This window comes from Hylobates moloch, unplaced genomic scaffold, assembly GCF_009828535.3.
Source record: "Hylobates moloch isolate HMO894 unplaced genomic scaffold, HMol_V3 SCAFFOLD_6, whole genome shotgun sequence".
NCBI lineage: Eukaryota > Metazoa > Chordata > Mammalia > Primates > Hylobatidae > Hylobates > Hylobates moloch.
Genome location: NW_026652281.1, coordinates 66503215 through 66518373, shown reverse-complemented (window position 1 = coordinate 66518373; position 15159 = coordinate 66503215). Strand labels below are relative to the sequence as shown.

The following is a 15159-nucleotide window of genomic DNA, read 5'->3' as shown; positions in this document are numbered from 1 at the left end:
AAACTTTTAGTTAGATCAATGGCCATGTCTACTCTCTTCCCTCTGGATCCCAAGCAGCAAGACTTCCCAATTTAAGAAAGCTGCTCTAAAGTTATTCATCAGTTCCATGGTGTCACTCTGAGGACTTAGAGGGTTTCTTATACAGATTACTCATTTGAAAACAGACTCCAAGTAAATAACATGTCATACTTTAAATGGCTTTATTTTATTACATTTATACCTCCTTTTGCATGTCCGACTAGTCTTACTGATTTTACTTAATTGGTTTCCTGCTCAGCAACAGAGACTCTCTCATTTCAATAAAAACATCAAAGTTTAAGTATGAACAATGTCACAAATAGAAAGACACTGAAGACTGCCTTCCAGAATGGATTTATTAAGTGTACGAAGTTATATCATAATTATTTATTTTAGACTTTAATTCATTGCTATTTTTCAAATGTAGTTGTTATGTATTCACAAGTTCAGAGTTTGTGATCATTCTACTTGGTAATGAATTTAAGTCTATACTTATAATGGAAGAGGGAGCTTGTTCTGTAACGTAAACAGGAAAAAAAAGAGTATGTTTGTCTATTTAGGAGAAATGTTTCAATGTATTTTTTAGAGTATGATCACAAAGTAAGCAGAGCTCAGAAATACTTAGGTGGGGACTTCATTTGCTAATTATAAATTATTCTTCTTTACTTTAATTTATTCACTAATTCTAATAGGCTAAATTCTTTTTCGGTCTAGTCCATTCAAGCTATCTCCAAATAAGCTTTGCATTTACTAAGAATGTAAGTTTAAAATATTATCATTATCTAAAAGTCAAAGGCAATAGGAGGTAACCACCCTTCAGAATTTAGTAGTTGCAACCAGGAGAGGCTGGAAAAACTATTTAGCACCCTTTTGACTAAGTCTCTTTTGAACCAGGAATTCCCTAATATCCAAATCTGGCTTTTTGGAGAATCTGAGTCTTTATCCTAGCCAGCCTTCTGGACCTTGTTACTTAAGGAGCCACACCAGCTCTTTTCCAGTTGCTTCCATTCCTCCTTGCCTTGTGCTGAACTAATAATCAGGATTGTGCCTGATCTTGGGTATTAGAGTTTATGAACTGTGAACTGATACTCCAACACAGGTTCTCCAGATTTGGATCATTCTTGGAGGTCAACATCTCTTTGGAGCTAGATTAGAAACTGGGGTGTGAACTTGAATTATGATTGTCTGCTGCTATTTCTACTCATGGCAGGCAGCTACTCCTCATTAACTATATGTATTTTGACATTACGGCCAGAATCACACTAGTTCAGTAACTGCAGGAAACCAATGCTTATATTTAGGACACACTTGAGTCATTTGATCACATCATTATATGTACCAAAAGATAATAATATCATATGTCTTTAAATTTTTGATACTTTGAGTTTTTTAATATTTTAGAAAGTCATTTATAGGGAGACATATTTAAATGTTGAATAGAGGAAAAAAGTACTTGGGATTAGCTGAAATAGTCTGCCTAGATAAACAGAAATGACTTGTGTATCAAATTCAAATATATCTGAAAGTTTTTCAATCTCCTTTCATTACTCAGATAAAGACACTAAACTTATCCAGAAACCCAAAGTAGAAATCTCAGAATCATCCTTGATTCTTCTCTTTCTCTTCTACCCTAACTTTGGTTAATTAAGGCCTATCAAACATAACTATGAACTGTTTATTCCTTTCTAATTCTACTGCCACTGATCTTGAATCAGTTCAGGAAGTCTCTTCCTCGAACTGCTATCATAGCCAACCTACTAACACTGCTGCATCTGTAATGGGTTCTTCTTTTGTTCATCTTTTAAATATTAGTGTTTCTTGTAGTTCAGTTGTATATTCTCTTACCCTCTTATTCTGTACTTTCTCCCTGGACAATTCATCTACCCCTGAGGATTCAAGTACCCTTAATATGATATGGCCCTGCAATTTTTATCTCTAGTTTAGATTACTGTCCTAGACCTCAAACCTAGGACAGGTCTATCAGCTTAACAGATATGTCTAATTAGAGGACTCATGGGAACCTCATCTGTCCCACCTCAAACCTATTCCCCACTTTGTGTTCTCTAGCTTAGAAAATGGTACCTACATCTGCCCAGGTTAGAGTCAGAAACTAGAATTATTATCCTTGAATTCCCTTATTTTGCATTATCCTGCATTTATTTCTGTCTCTCAAATCTACTTCATATTTCCCCGTAGTTACCATCCCGCTATCTTAGTTAAGGCCACCATTAAATTTCCCTTGGAGTAGGCTGGGCGCAGTGGCTCACGCCTGTAATCCCAGCACTTTGGGAGGCCAAGGCGGGCAGATCACGAGGTCAGGAGTTCAAGACCAGCCTGACCAACAGGGGGAAACCCTGTCTCTACTAAAAATACAAAAATTAGCCGGGCATGGTGGCACATGCCTGTAATCCCAGCTACTCAGAAGGCTGTGGCAGGAGAATCGCTTGAACCCGGAAGGCGGAGGTTGCGGTGAGCTGAGATCACGCCACTGTACTCCAGCCTGGGCAACAACAGCGACACTCCATCTCAAAAAAAAAAAAAAAAAAAAAATTCACTTGGAGTACTGTAAAAGACTCCTAAATTCTCTCCCTATCTTCAGACTTGTTCCTCTGCAATTCTGGCTACACAATGGAGCTGGAGTGATTTTTCTAAAAATGCAAATATGAACATGTCTGTCTCCTGCTTAAAATCCTCCAGTAGTTTAGTACTGCCTTTAGGATCAAGTTCAAACTCTACTAACCTACAAGGCCCCTGCAGTCCCTCTCAAGCTTCATCACCAGCTACGCTCCCTTTAGCTAATTAAGCTCCAGTTTTCCTTGGTCTCTCTCTCTCCTTTTCCCTCTGGATCTCTGTAAATTATTTTCCCTCTTCCTAGAAATTTCTTCCCCTCTTTTCCTTTGCCTAAGTCATAACTCATCCTTAAATGCCAAATTGGATTTCATTTACTATTTTGACAATACTTTCCTAACTATGCATCTCCCAAGATTCGGTTTGGTGGCCTTCTGATTTGCAGTAAGAGCACACTACAGCCATTTCCTTTCTATACTGTAATGGCCTCTTCTCTCATTCATCACATTGTAGGGCTTCCTGAGGGCAGGGATTTTGTATACAACTCTCTCACAGGTGCCTACCAGAGCCTGAATCCACCGTTTAGTATGAATTCAGATCATTGCCCTTCCTAAAGATCTCTGATGGCTCCTACTGAATAAAGACTCAAGTTCTTAACATGTGCCATGCTAGAGCATATCTTTCCAATTTTATGTCTTGGAACTCCTGCCTACCCTCCCCGTTACCTTCTGTATGTATTACTCTGAACACCTCTGCACAGATCATTTTGATGCAGTCACACTTTTACTATTCTGACTTTCTGAAATGTAATTCCTCTGCTTATTTTGGTGGACAATGTTTTCCAATCTACTCTTATCTCCAACTCAGGCAGATTTAATGGCTCTCTCATCCAGGTCATCACAGAACTTTAAACTTGACCTTGTTACAACACATATTTCCACTGTATTATAGTTATTTATTTTTAATAATGCCTCACAGGCTATACAATAAGCTTTAGGAAGGTACACACTACACCTACTAGTTTTTAGATGCCTACTACAGTGCCTGGCATATAGTAGCACTCAAATATTTATCACATTGGAAAAACTAAAAGCTAATGGTTTCGATTACTCTTACCGAGACTTTGAGATAAAAGATAGGCAAACGGAGAACAGTTCATTCTACAAAATGTGGAAATGAAAAATGTATGGATTTATACATCTTGGCTTAACCCTAGAATGAAAGAATCTGGCTTCCTCCCCAACCTGCTCCCTCTTTTAAAAGTGCCTCTTAGAGACTTTCAGTAACTCTCAAATATATATTTTTCTGATTTACTCTGTTAACTCCTACCCATCTTTGGCAACAGAAAGAAGGGAATGAGGAAAAAATAAAATCAACTGGAAATATTTCATGAATAACAATCAACTACGAGGCTTAAAAGATAAATTCAATGGCAGAAGTCCAGACTACTTTGATTTGAATCCAAGCCCTGTAACTTTCTGACTTTGTGCAAATCACTTAGCTATCAATGCCTTGGTTTCTCTCTCTGTACAGTGGGAATGATAATAATACATATTTTACATCTAGGGATATTGCGAGGATTAGAGTTTATATACGTAAAGCATTTAGAATGAAGCATGGCATGTAGTTAGCAGTTGTTAAGTGTAAGCTTTTAGTTTCAATATCTTAAGTGGTGGTGGTTTAATTAATAATCAACAGTTATAGTCTATTCCTAGATTATAAGATAGGGCCCCCACGACAGAATGTGAGCTCTAAGAAGACTTTTCTAGACTACTTGGATATTAATACAGAGTAGCTGAACAAATAAGCATGTCCTAAAGGACTAGAGTTGGAATTCTGTTTTAATTAAGACCTTTTATTCAATTGATACACTTTGGAAAATTATTTATAATTTTATTTCTTTATTTTCACATTTACAAGTACATTGATGACCCTGCAATGATGGTGTGAATTTGAATTAGCTAACGAATGATTATGAAGAACTCTGAAAATACAAAATGGAAGTGACAAATTAGTTTATAAGTACCTAATGTAATTCATTAACAATACAGCATATTACCTTAGGTCCTGTAATGCCTTTCAACTCTAGTTCTTAGCTCCTAAGTTCTTAATTTTCTTAAAGCGTATTATAAAATTAACTATAATTAATTTAAAAATAAATTTCAGAATTTATGTTGGTTTGAGTTAGAAAACTGTCAGATTTAAGAAGTGGACGCTGTGAAATTTTAAAAAGTTAAATACTGTATTGTCATTGTAAAATTGTTATAATCATTGCTAAAATAAGTGGTCTTGTTGAAATTTAAGAATACTCACATATGTTTGAAATCTGATCTTAAAATGTTATATAATATTAATAGAAATTCCAGCTTAAAAGCCCCAAAGATAATTCTCAAACATATTTTGATATAACCTGTAATTCTTGATAAATTAATAAATTATAATTTAGTTATATTTTGAAATTACAGCCAAATCTTAATCATCTTGTCTATGCTTGTATAGTTAATATCCATCTGTTTCCAGAACCTCATATTTAGTCTGTTCTCCCACAAAATATTTACCACAGTTAATTTAATGGGCTAATTTGTATTTCTCAACTCCTTTTCTTTCTTAATTGAACAACAAAATGACTAAGTAAATAAATACATAATCTAATAACAAATAAAACATAAGAAAAAAGGGATATAATAGATAACCCATCTGAATAATCAAGAGTTGGCTACACATTATTGTTTACCTTAAAAATCAAAATAGCCTTATCTTCCTTCATATCTTTAATAAAATCAAACAGGAGTTCCTATGCCTTAACATTCCTAATCAGAGTTTCTCTGAGTACCTGAAAGAACCCTGGTGGTACAGGACCTACTGGCATGCCATCTCCTGGGGGAATGTTTCCTAGCACTGGACTGGGAGCTGCTGCAGCACTCTGCAAAGAATAAAGGAGAAACAAACCTATATCATTACAGAGAAGGCACAAAACCAAAGACTAATGATAATAGACTGCAGGACGGGATGCTCTTTCATGCCTGGGAACAAATACTGGTAATTTTCCCCATCCTAGAAGTAAACTGAGATACAACAGTTTAGTATATGAATGGTTAAATTGGTTGGTTTTAACAAATCTCTTTAAACTTTGTGAAGTCAAAGAACTTAAATAATGTGGTATATTTTGATGATAGAGTAAATGCAAATAGTACTATGACAAAATAATAAAAGCTTTAGTAAATGCTTTATTTTAAGGCACAGGCATCTGAAATGGCAACATCAAAAACAAATAAGTGAATAAATAGGTAAAAAGTTTGAAGATGGTGGGGTGGATTGTAGGAGTTGACAAAAATAATTCTCTCTTTTTTTTTAAGATTATGCTTTTAGGTCATAAACAAGTATAATTAAATTTCCTGCCTATAGGTGGCAACACTCACATTATTCACTTTCTGATATACTGTAACTGGTAGCCAAAATATATAGGGTGGTGAGGACAAAAAAGTAAATCAGAGATTGAATAGGAGAAATAAATTAGATTTGGAGAGAATAGTCTCATACAAATTACGAAAAAAATCAAATTGAAAAATTCAAAGTCTACTTCACTTGCAAATTATTTCATGGAATCCTGGTATTTTATAAAATAGGAGTATGAAAAACTTTGGGTTAGATTTTTGTAATAAAATCAACATTATAGATTTAATACTTACATAGGGCAGTTATACATACAACTGTTCTACAATCATAGATTTCATCCCTCAACCTGATTAGACATATTACAAATACTAAAAACAGTCAAGAAAGGATCAGAAATATGCTGAAGATAGATCAGTTTGAATTGAACAGTTCTGCTATGATGAGAAATCAAAGCAACTCTTGTATCTAGTGTATCTGTTGCATCTTCACCTATATTTCAGTGTGTTCATTCATGCGTTAATATTCCAATATAAGATGTAAAATCTCAGTATGTTTGTAGCACATTATTTCCCAGTATATAAATTGTTAAAAAATACTAAATATGTTTATTTTATAGTACTGTCAGTTGTTAATAATTAAGGCCAGTGATTTTAGTATCTCCTGAGGAAGTCTAGATTTAAATGTGATTATCTGAAATGTTGCTTACCTATGAATGTCAAAATTTTAAACTTCTGATAAGGCATATGAATATAAAAGAAGAAATAGTATTTCTTAGATTTTAAGATGAAATATGGATCTATTATTCTAAGAAAAAACATGCAATTTCAATTAGTGCACATTAATGGAATACCTACCATTTGTCAGTTATTGCTCTATTGAGCTTTATACAGCAACACTCATGTTTTAAAAAAAGAGAAGCAAATTGCTTTTTTTCATTTTAACTAAACGTGTAAAATTTTAATACAACGATGTTACAGTAAGAAGAAAAAATATCATCAAACACAACCTCTTTTAGTTTGAATAAATACAATTACATCCAGATCTAGGAAGAAAGATTTGATCTATATCTTTATGGCTGAAATTACTGTCATGTAGAATTTGCTCTTAGTATGAAAAGCTAGACATAGCCTATCGCTATTGTTCTAATTAACTGCAGAATAGAAAATTGTATAACAATAAAAAGACATATTAAAAAAGACAAATTTGGAAATCACACTCACCTGTACTTTCAAATGTATACTATAACACTGAGCATATGTACAAAGTGACAAGACAGAATTTACTAAATTACTAAAACTTTTTAGTGTAGTTCAGAGATATAATTTCTCACTCAATTCCAGTTGCCTAAGAAGTATATAAAATATGTTTTTTTCTCTATTCAAAGGAATAGGCATTGGTATTCATTTGTAGCTGAACTAAAATTCAACAGGTAAGGATGCTGGTAAAGAAACGTAAAATTCACAGTTAAATATTTGACTAACTGCTTATTTATTTCTTTCTTTTTTGGCAGGCTACATTGTTTAAAGCTATATCATATGCTAGGTTGGTAGGGTTTTCTTCAAAGTTCTTAATTATATATGTTTCCTGGGTTTTTTTTCTTGCTATTATGTAAAAGCAAAACAAAATAAATCATTTGATGAAGATTTAAGCAAGTTAAACCTTTACAATGGCTTCTGAATTTTCATCTTATGCTTTAATTTAATAAATTCAATAAAAATACAGAATTTATTCTCTCTTCTTACATATAGTCAAGGATTTTTAAGTTTTGTAATATAGTAGTTAATGCAATAGGAAAAAAATCTTTGCCCTCATAAAGCCAGCATTCTAGTGAGGGAAGAAAGACAATGAGTAAAACAAACAAAATATATTTATCCATGATCTAAGAAGAAAAAAGGATGGGGAATAGAGAATTTCCAGTAAAACAGGCAAAGATTGTAATTTTAAATAGGATAGTCAAGCAATCAACAAATCAAACAAATGAATGAATCCAGTTACAGTGACTACTAACTGATTTCCCTTCCTACATTTCAAGATGTACCACATTTTTACAGTTTGTACCTATTCCTTCAAAGTGGCACAATAATTTTGTGGAAGTTCCTCTTTCTTAATATTCATACTTTAGGCACAACAAGAGAAGTGTCTTGAAAATAAAGATTTTTATAGCTAGATGATTCATCGTATACAGCATGAGTTATCTGATGTGATAGTAACTTCTAGCCTTGACCTAAAGACACAAAGTGAAGTGTGCTGAATGCTGGTAATTATCCAGTATACCCAGTACAAAGCACTAGTCCACAGCATTTTGGCCCAAACTTCACTTTGTGGACCACACTTTTTAGCTAAATTATCCATTCACTCTGCTGGGATTTATTGGCAAAAGATAACTCCCTCTCTACTGTATTATGCGGACTCAGCTTAGGGTACCATTTGGTACCCTATGCTGATCATTAACATATGCTGATAATAAACACTATAGAGGTACACTAAATGGTGCTCTCAGCATTGTAAAAGAGTATATTTCTCAAACTGCCTAACCTGCTAATTTATATACAATAGCAAATAAATAATGCATGCTTTGAAACTGTAAGGTAAATAAGAAGTTTTTAGAATTAGAAATTTATTTAGATGGGAGAAGTACCACATTTCTTTGGTTATGCTGCTGAAATTTCTGAGACTTCTCTCAAGCTTACTTCCAAAACTCATGAGTCAAATTTATCCATGATCCACAGAAAGTTGTTGTTGGGCCTGAATCATAAAGCATGTATTATTACTCTATGATGTTGTGACAAAATCACAAAAGGAGAGCAAACAGTTTAATTATAGTTAAGAACTACTAGAAAGCATTAGTTTCACTGAATTTATGTGAATTCCCATTGGAGTAGCATAGAAAATCCTTTACTATATAATATATCCATGACTATTTAGGGTTGAGTTTTCATTATAGCTCTCTCTTAAAAGAGAAAAACATACAAATAATATGGGTTTACAATATTTCCTCTAAACTGAATATATAAGACTTCAGTGCAGATATAACAGTATTATCGTTGAAAGTATTTTGTTTCTTCTAACAGATCAATTTGCATGCTTTTATCATGCACTGCCAGATAATGTATTTTCTAACTGCTCTTGAAGCATTTACTTAGCCATCTGTCCTAAATTTCAAGTTTTTTTTTTTTTTTTGGAGAGTGACAACTTTATTTTTTATTTCTTTTTCATTTTCCCAAAATACAAATATAATTTTACTGACTTTTTATAAATCCAATATTTTAAATTTGGTGTTCTCAAATCAATTAAAGTATGGAACAATTATTTGTTTTCTCAAGGAAATATTAAAATGAACTTATAGAGTTACCATGATATCTTTCTTCATGTTTCTATGTACTTACATTTTGTTCAGTTTGTGTGGTCATCTTCTCTGGAACTTTTTGTACTTACATCATTCTACCCTCTAAGAAGGCATGAGTCAATATGTTTATGTTACTTATTTCATCATTTCCCATTTTCCCATTTCTCTGAAATGCTATATGACTGATTTTTAAAAATATTTTATTCTAATTCCCTATTTTCTGAATTTCAGGAACAGAGAAATATACTCTTTATATTTTTCTCCTGCTAAATAAAAACTTGAAATAAAAGTTAAAAACCTTATTTTAAATTTAGTTATTATCACTGTTGGTCTTTGGTAGGGAAAAAAAGTTGTATATACTCTGTATGAAAGTTTCAAAGCAACAGGCATTAAATATAGATTTGTTTAAAAATAAAATTAGGATGCAATTTATTACTAAACACAATTAGCATTTATCAAGATTCTACATATTGAATAACAATTTATTTACTAAGAATGCTAGAGAACTGTTTGCCTAATTATACAGTGAAGAATCAAGACAGTCTATATTTGGTAAAATAGGAAAAATAATTTTATGTGTATGAAAAGTATTTTAAGTATATGAAGATAATAACAGAGGAATTAAAATAGAGCTATGATTATTAGAAACTGGAAAAGGGATTAAAGGGAGGGGTGAGTAGGAAGAGGCTGAGCAGGGGATTATAGATTTTCCTTATTTAGCCATCTGTATTGTTTTTAAGCTGCTGTGGTACAAATGTGTCCCCTCCAAAATTCAGGTGTTGCCAGTGTGATAGTATTAAGAGGTGGGCCCTTTAGGAGGTGAGTAGGTCTTGAGGGTTCCTCCCTTGAGAATGGTATTACGCGTCCTTATAAAAGGGCTTGCTTGACGGAAGGAGTTTATTGTAGCTTTCCCTCTGCCATGTGAGGATGCTGCAAGAAAGCCCGCACCAGACCCAGATGCTGGTGCCTTAATCTTGGACTTCCCTGCCTCCAGAACTATGAGAAATAAATTTATGTTCTTTATAAACTACCCAGTCTCGGGTATTCTGTTATAGCAGCACAGAATGAACTAAGACATAAGCCATCTGTAGGTACTTTATGAGAAACACTTAAAATAATGATAGTAGTATCTTATGTTGGCAACTTTAGTGTAAAGCACAGTAAAATATTTTGGCTATTGGTTGAGGACATATTATTCATCATACTAAGAAATCATCCTTTGCCTAGTACTATAAAAAACAATTTTCAAAGAAATTAGGAATAAGAAAATATGCTTTTTGCCTTTTCATTTTTTGAGTAGTATTATTTAGTGTTTCTTTTGGGAAGCATGATATAAGTAATCACATATTGACAGTTTTCTTAAATCATCATTGTATTTCTGAGATAAGTCATGCTTGATCATCATGCATGATGCATTTAATAGGCTACTGAATTATATTTAGTAATATTTTATGTAGGAGTTTTACATCCCTATTCTCAATGAGATGGGTCTAGAATGTCCTTTGATGTATTGTATTTTTCAAGCTTGAGCATCAGGATTATTCTACCTTTTCAAAAGGAATTGATAGCAAATTGTTTTTTATAATGCTCTGAAGAAGTTTATATAATATGGTATTTATCTACTTATTGAAAGTTAAAAGACACAGCAGTAAAGCAGTAAAACTGCCTTAGACAAAGGCAACTTTGGAAAGAATTATTATCTTTTCATATTTTCTACTTCTCTTTTCCTCAATTTCGTTCATTTACATTTTCTCAGAACACTCATGTCATTGAAATATTTAGTTTTATCCATATATACACTACTTTTACATAATTTATAAAGGTCCTCTGTAGCAGGTGTGAGAGACACTGCTAAGCAGACCACAAAAATATGTTTTTCCTTTCTTCTACCAGCCAGGCACATGGCATCCCAGCTGTATTACATTTCTCAGTCCCCTGTATTCTCACCAAAAATCAGGTTCTTACTGATGGAATATGAGCAGAAGAGACACGTGACACTTCTAGAACTTTGGTCTTTAGGTCTTGTTTGTAATGCTCCCTCCTTTCTTTCTCCTCCTATTGTCTGGAACACAAATGTTTCAGAGATCTAATTTCTGCCATGCAGACCAAAAAAAAGGATGCCTTATACAATGGCAGAGCACCTGCTAGTTTCAATCTCTGGATGACTTTGTGGAGCAGAGTCTGCCCGCCTGCCCTGGACTGTCTTTCTGAATTGTAGGCCCCCAGAGATGATGACTTATTTTCTCCCTCTTAAACTGAATTAGCATTCTCATCATCTTTGCCAGGAATTGGTGGATTAATTTACCTTTTTTTCTGTTTCATTAACATGTTTACTTCTTTTTAACAAATTATTTGCATTCTCCAGCCTTTTAAAGGTTTTAGTATTTATTTTCAAACATCTTAATTAAATTAGTAGCTATTTTCCCCTCTTTTTTTTTTTTTTTTTTTTTTTGAGATGGAGTCTCGCTCTGTTGCCCAGGCTGGAGTGCAGTGGTGCTGTCTTGGCTCACTGTAACCTCTGTCTCCTAGGTTCAAGTAATTCTCCTGTCTTGGCCTCCCAATTAGCTGGGACTACAGGCACCCGCCACCACGCCCAGCTATTTTTTGTATTTTTAGTAGAGACAGGGTTTCACCATGCTGGCCAGGCTGGTCTCAAACTCCTGACCTCAAGTGATCCACCCACCTTAGCCTCCCAAAGTGCTGGGATTATAGGCGTGAGCCACCACACCTGGTCTATTTTCCCCTCTTCTTAAAATCTAAAGAATATAAAACTACAAATTTGGCTCTGAATCTACCCTTGGTTGCATCTGCAAAGTTTGACATTGGTGTTCACAATTTTTTTCTTAAGCCATCTAATGATTACAATTTACTTGCCAAACAGTTATTGAACGCAACTGGCAATGAATATTACAGTAATTCAATGATTTACGAAAAAAATGAGAACACCAATATCAAGTTTGCAGACGTAATAAAAGATACACTTTAATTCACAAATAATTGGAGGTTTTATTTTTTAATTTGTTCTTTCTAGTTTTCCAATTGTGGCCAGGTAAGATGTATTATACAATTTTTGTATTTAAAAATTTATTGAACAATTTTTTGTGGTCTAATCAATGATTGTTATAATTTCCCATGGATACTTAGTAAATATCCTTATTCTCTGTCCACATTTTAATCTATTGGCTTAATATCTTCAAATTGTCTCTAATTTTTGTCCCTTGCTCTTTCAAATATATATACAATGCCCACACTGTTGTCTGTCCATTTCTCCTTGTGCCTCTACCAATGTTTGCCTTACATATTTTAATTCTGTATTCATTAGCACAATGTTTATCTTTACTGTGGATTCTATCCTTTATTAAAAGTCACTTTCTTTTTCATGTTTAGTAATCACTGCCTTGAATCTATTTTGTCCAAAATTAATATTGCAAGCTCAGCTTTCCTTTTGTGTTTGCATAATAAATCATCTCCCATCCATTTATTTTTAAACTTTATGGCTATATTTTATTTAACTGTTTTACTCGTTAGTAGAAAAGTTTCTGAAATGCATCTAATGATATGTCCTTTAAAATCAGAAAAAAGCTTTCTTTATCCTAAGTTTTAAAGGTATTAAAGTTAAGACAAACAATATTATTTGCCTTTACCTATGAAAAATGAAGAAGCTAGCTTATTTTTCCTATTCTACATCTCCCTCTTCTGCTTCCCAATCCTTATTATAAACATCTGGTGTTTTAGACATACATTTTTGTTTTTATCATCTCTTCTTCAGTAATAATTTTTGATCTTAACCTTCAATTTTGTAACCATACTCTTAGCATCCAAAATAATGACTTCAATTTTATCTGATTTTTTAATAACATAACTTCACTATGCTTGAGTTTTAATTTTTATACATTTCTTAGTTGAACAGAGAGTAAATGGATATTGGTTTCCAAATCCTTATATATAGGAAAGTGTCTTTGATGACTCTCATCAAAACTATAGTTAATTACTGTTGTCTAGTATTTAGTGGTACAGAGAAGTCTGATACCATCTTGATTTTTGTTCCTTGGGATATCATCTGTTTTTATCTTCTAAAGATTTGAAGGACATTTTCCTGATACTTTTAATTCTCAGATGTTTCAATTCTGTATCTAGGTATTGGTCTCTTTAAATTACTTGCCTGGAATAATGTGAACCTTTCCAATGTTCATACTTAGTTTCTTTTTCGTTGTAATGTTGGAAAGTTGGGGAAAATCTTTTTAGTTAATAGGTGTAAAGCAAAGATCTGGTAAACCTCAGAAGGGTCATTTTTTGCAAATGTTATTAACAACTAGATAAACAGTTGCAATGTTATTGATGACTGGGGAAATATGCTTAAGAATCTTGCCAGAAGGATTTTTACAGTTTATTGGTATCATGGGAAACTAGTACACTTGTAGAAATCACATTACATGTATATATCATGTGCTATAAAAATATTAATAAATTTGACTAAGTGACCCTTCTTTTCCGAAACTATCCAAATATAAATTCTGAACTATGAGAAAAACAGTATACATAAAATGTGTTCTGTGATATATTTACAGTAAGAAATATTCAAAGTAACCCAAAAATTCAGCAGCAATATAATGCTTAAGCAGTACATCTAAATTATGGAACATGATTCAACCATTAAAAATAATGCTTACAAATGGCATTATCTGAGAAATGTGGGAACCCGTTGGTGATATAATGCCGTGTGTAGCACACCAAATACAGAATTGAGTGTAATATGATTTTAATTATGCAAATGATAAAAGGTAATGTATAAAAGACTGTAGGTGAATACATAGTATTAGCTTACAAGAACGTACCTGAGTAATTTTTTAAATACAATTTTTATAAACTTTCTGGAATGTCTTATTTCTAACATAAATGAAAATGATTGTTTACTCACACACACACAAACCCAGTTTTGTCAATAGCTAGAAAATATGACCACATATTAAGTTTACTTCAAATAAACCTAATCCCTAAAATTTAAGGTTAAATAAAATGCAGGTATTTCTAACTTTAAAATAATTCATTTCAATAAAATAAGATTTGAAGCATTTTAATTTTCAGACTATGAAGAACAAGTGTTTCTATTTTGGAAAGTTAGGTACTAGAAATAACCTAGAAATCATTTACATTATTCCTGGGCATTTGTTTGCACAGGGACACAAGTTTATTTTTAGCACCACATACTCTACCCTGGGCCACCTCACTTAGTCACCCACTCACAGTCTGGAGAACCAGTATCATTGACTGTGCTACTTTTTTTGGTCTGTTTTTAAATCACAAAAATATTTTACATGTTATTTTCACAAAGTATCCACAGAATAGTATTCAATCCTTTAGGCTTCCAAAAGAGCAAGAGAGACCCAGAAATAACATCAAAAACAAAATCAAATAAACAAAACCAAAATATTCCACGAAGAAGTAAATCCTGAGCACCTAAAAACATATAAAGGGCCAAAGAGTTGGTATCTAAATATCATAGCTGGTATTTGCCACGCAAATGAAAAAAAAGAGTGCTCTGACTGGCTGGTGATTTCTACAAAATGCGAACTTTTCATATGGAAGCCATGAAGCATGGGAAGTCTGATAGGTAACAAAGGAGAAGCAACCACTCTTGCCAAATAAATGTTTTATGTGCAAGAGAAATGCAAAAGGACTCTGATAAAAACAATTAAAATAAAAGAATTAAAATACTTTAGGAGGTGGCCTTTGATTTTTCACTGTTAATTTTCAGAATAAGCAGGCATGTTTAATGGTGCAGAAACTGGGCTTCTTGCATTCTGTATTTAGCTTAATCAGAAAAGGTAGAT

The 15159-nt window shown here is 33.0% G+C and overlaps 1 protein-coding gene across 4 annotated transcripts in view; it reads right to left on the bottom strand.

Moving 5' to 3' along the window:
• Positions 1-15159, bottom strand: part of SSBP2 (single stranded DNA binding protein 2) — a 330775-nt gene that overhangs the window by 91723 nt on the left and 223893 nt on the right. For 2 of the 4 annotated variants that reach the window (XM_032156925.2, XM_032156926.2), the window contains exon 5: positions 5420-5509. The exons of the other annotated variants lie outside the window; for them this stretch is intronic. In XM_032156925.2, coding sequence (XP_032012816.1) covers positions 5420-5509 — 90 coding nt within the window. The remainder of the gene's footprint in view (positions 1-5419; positions 5510-15159) is intronic. 4 annotated transcript variants of the gene reach the window in all.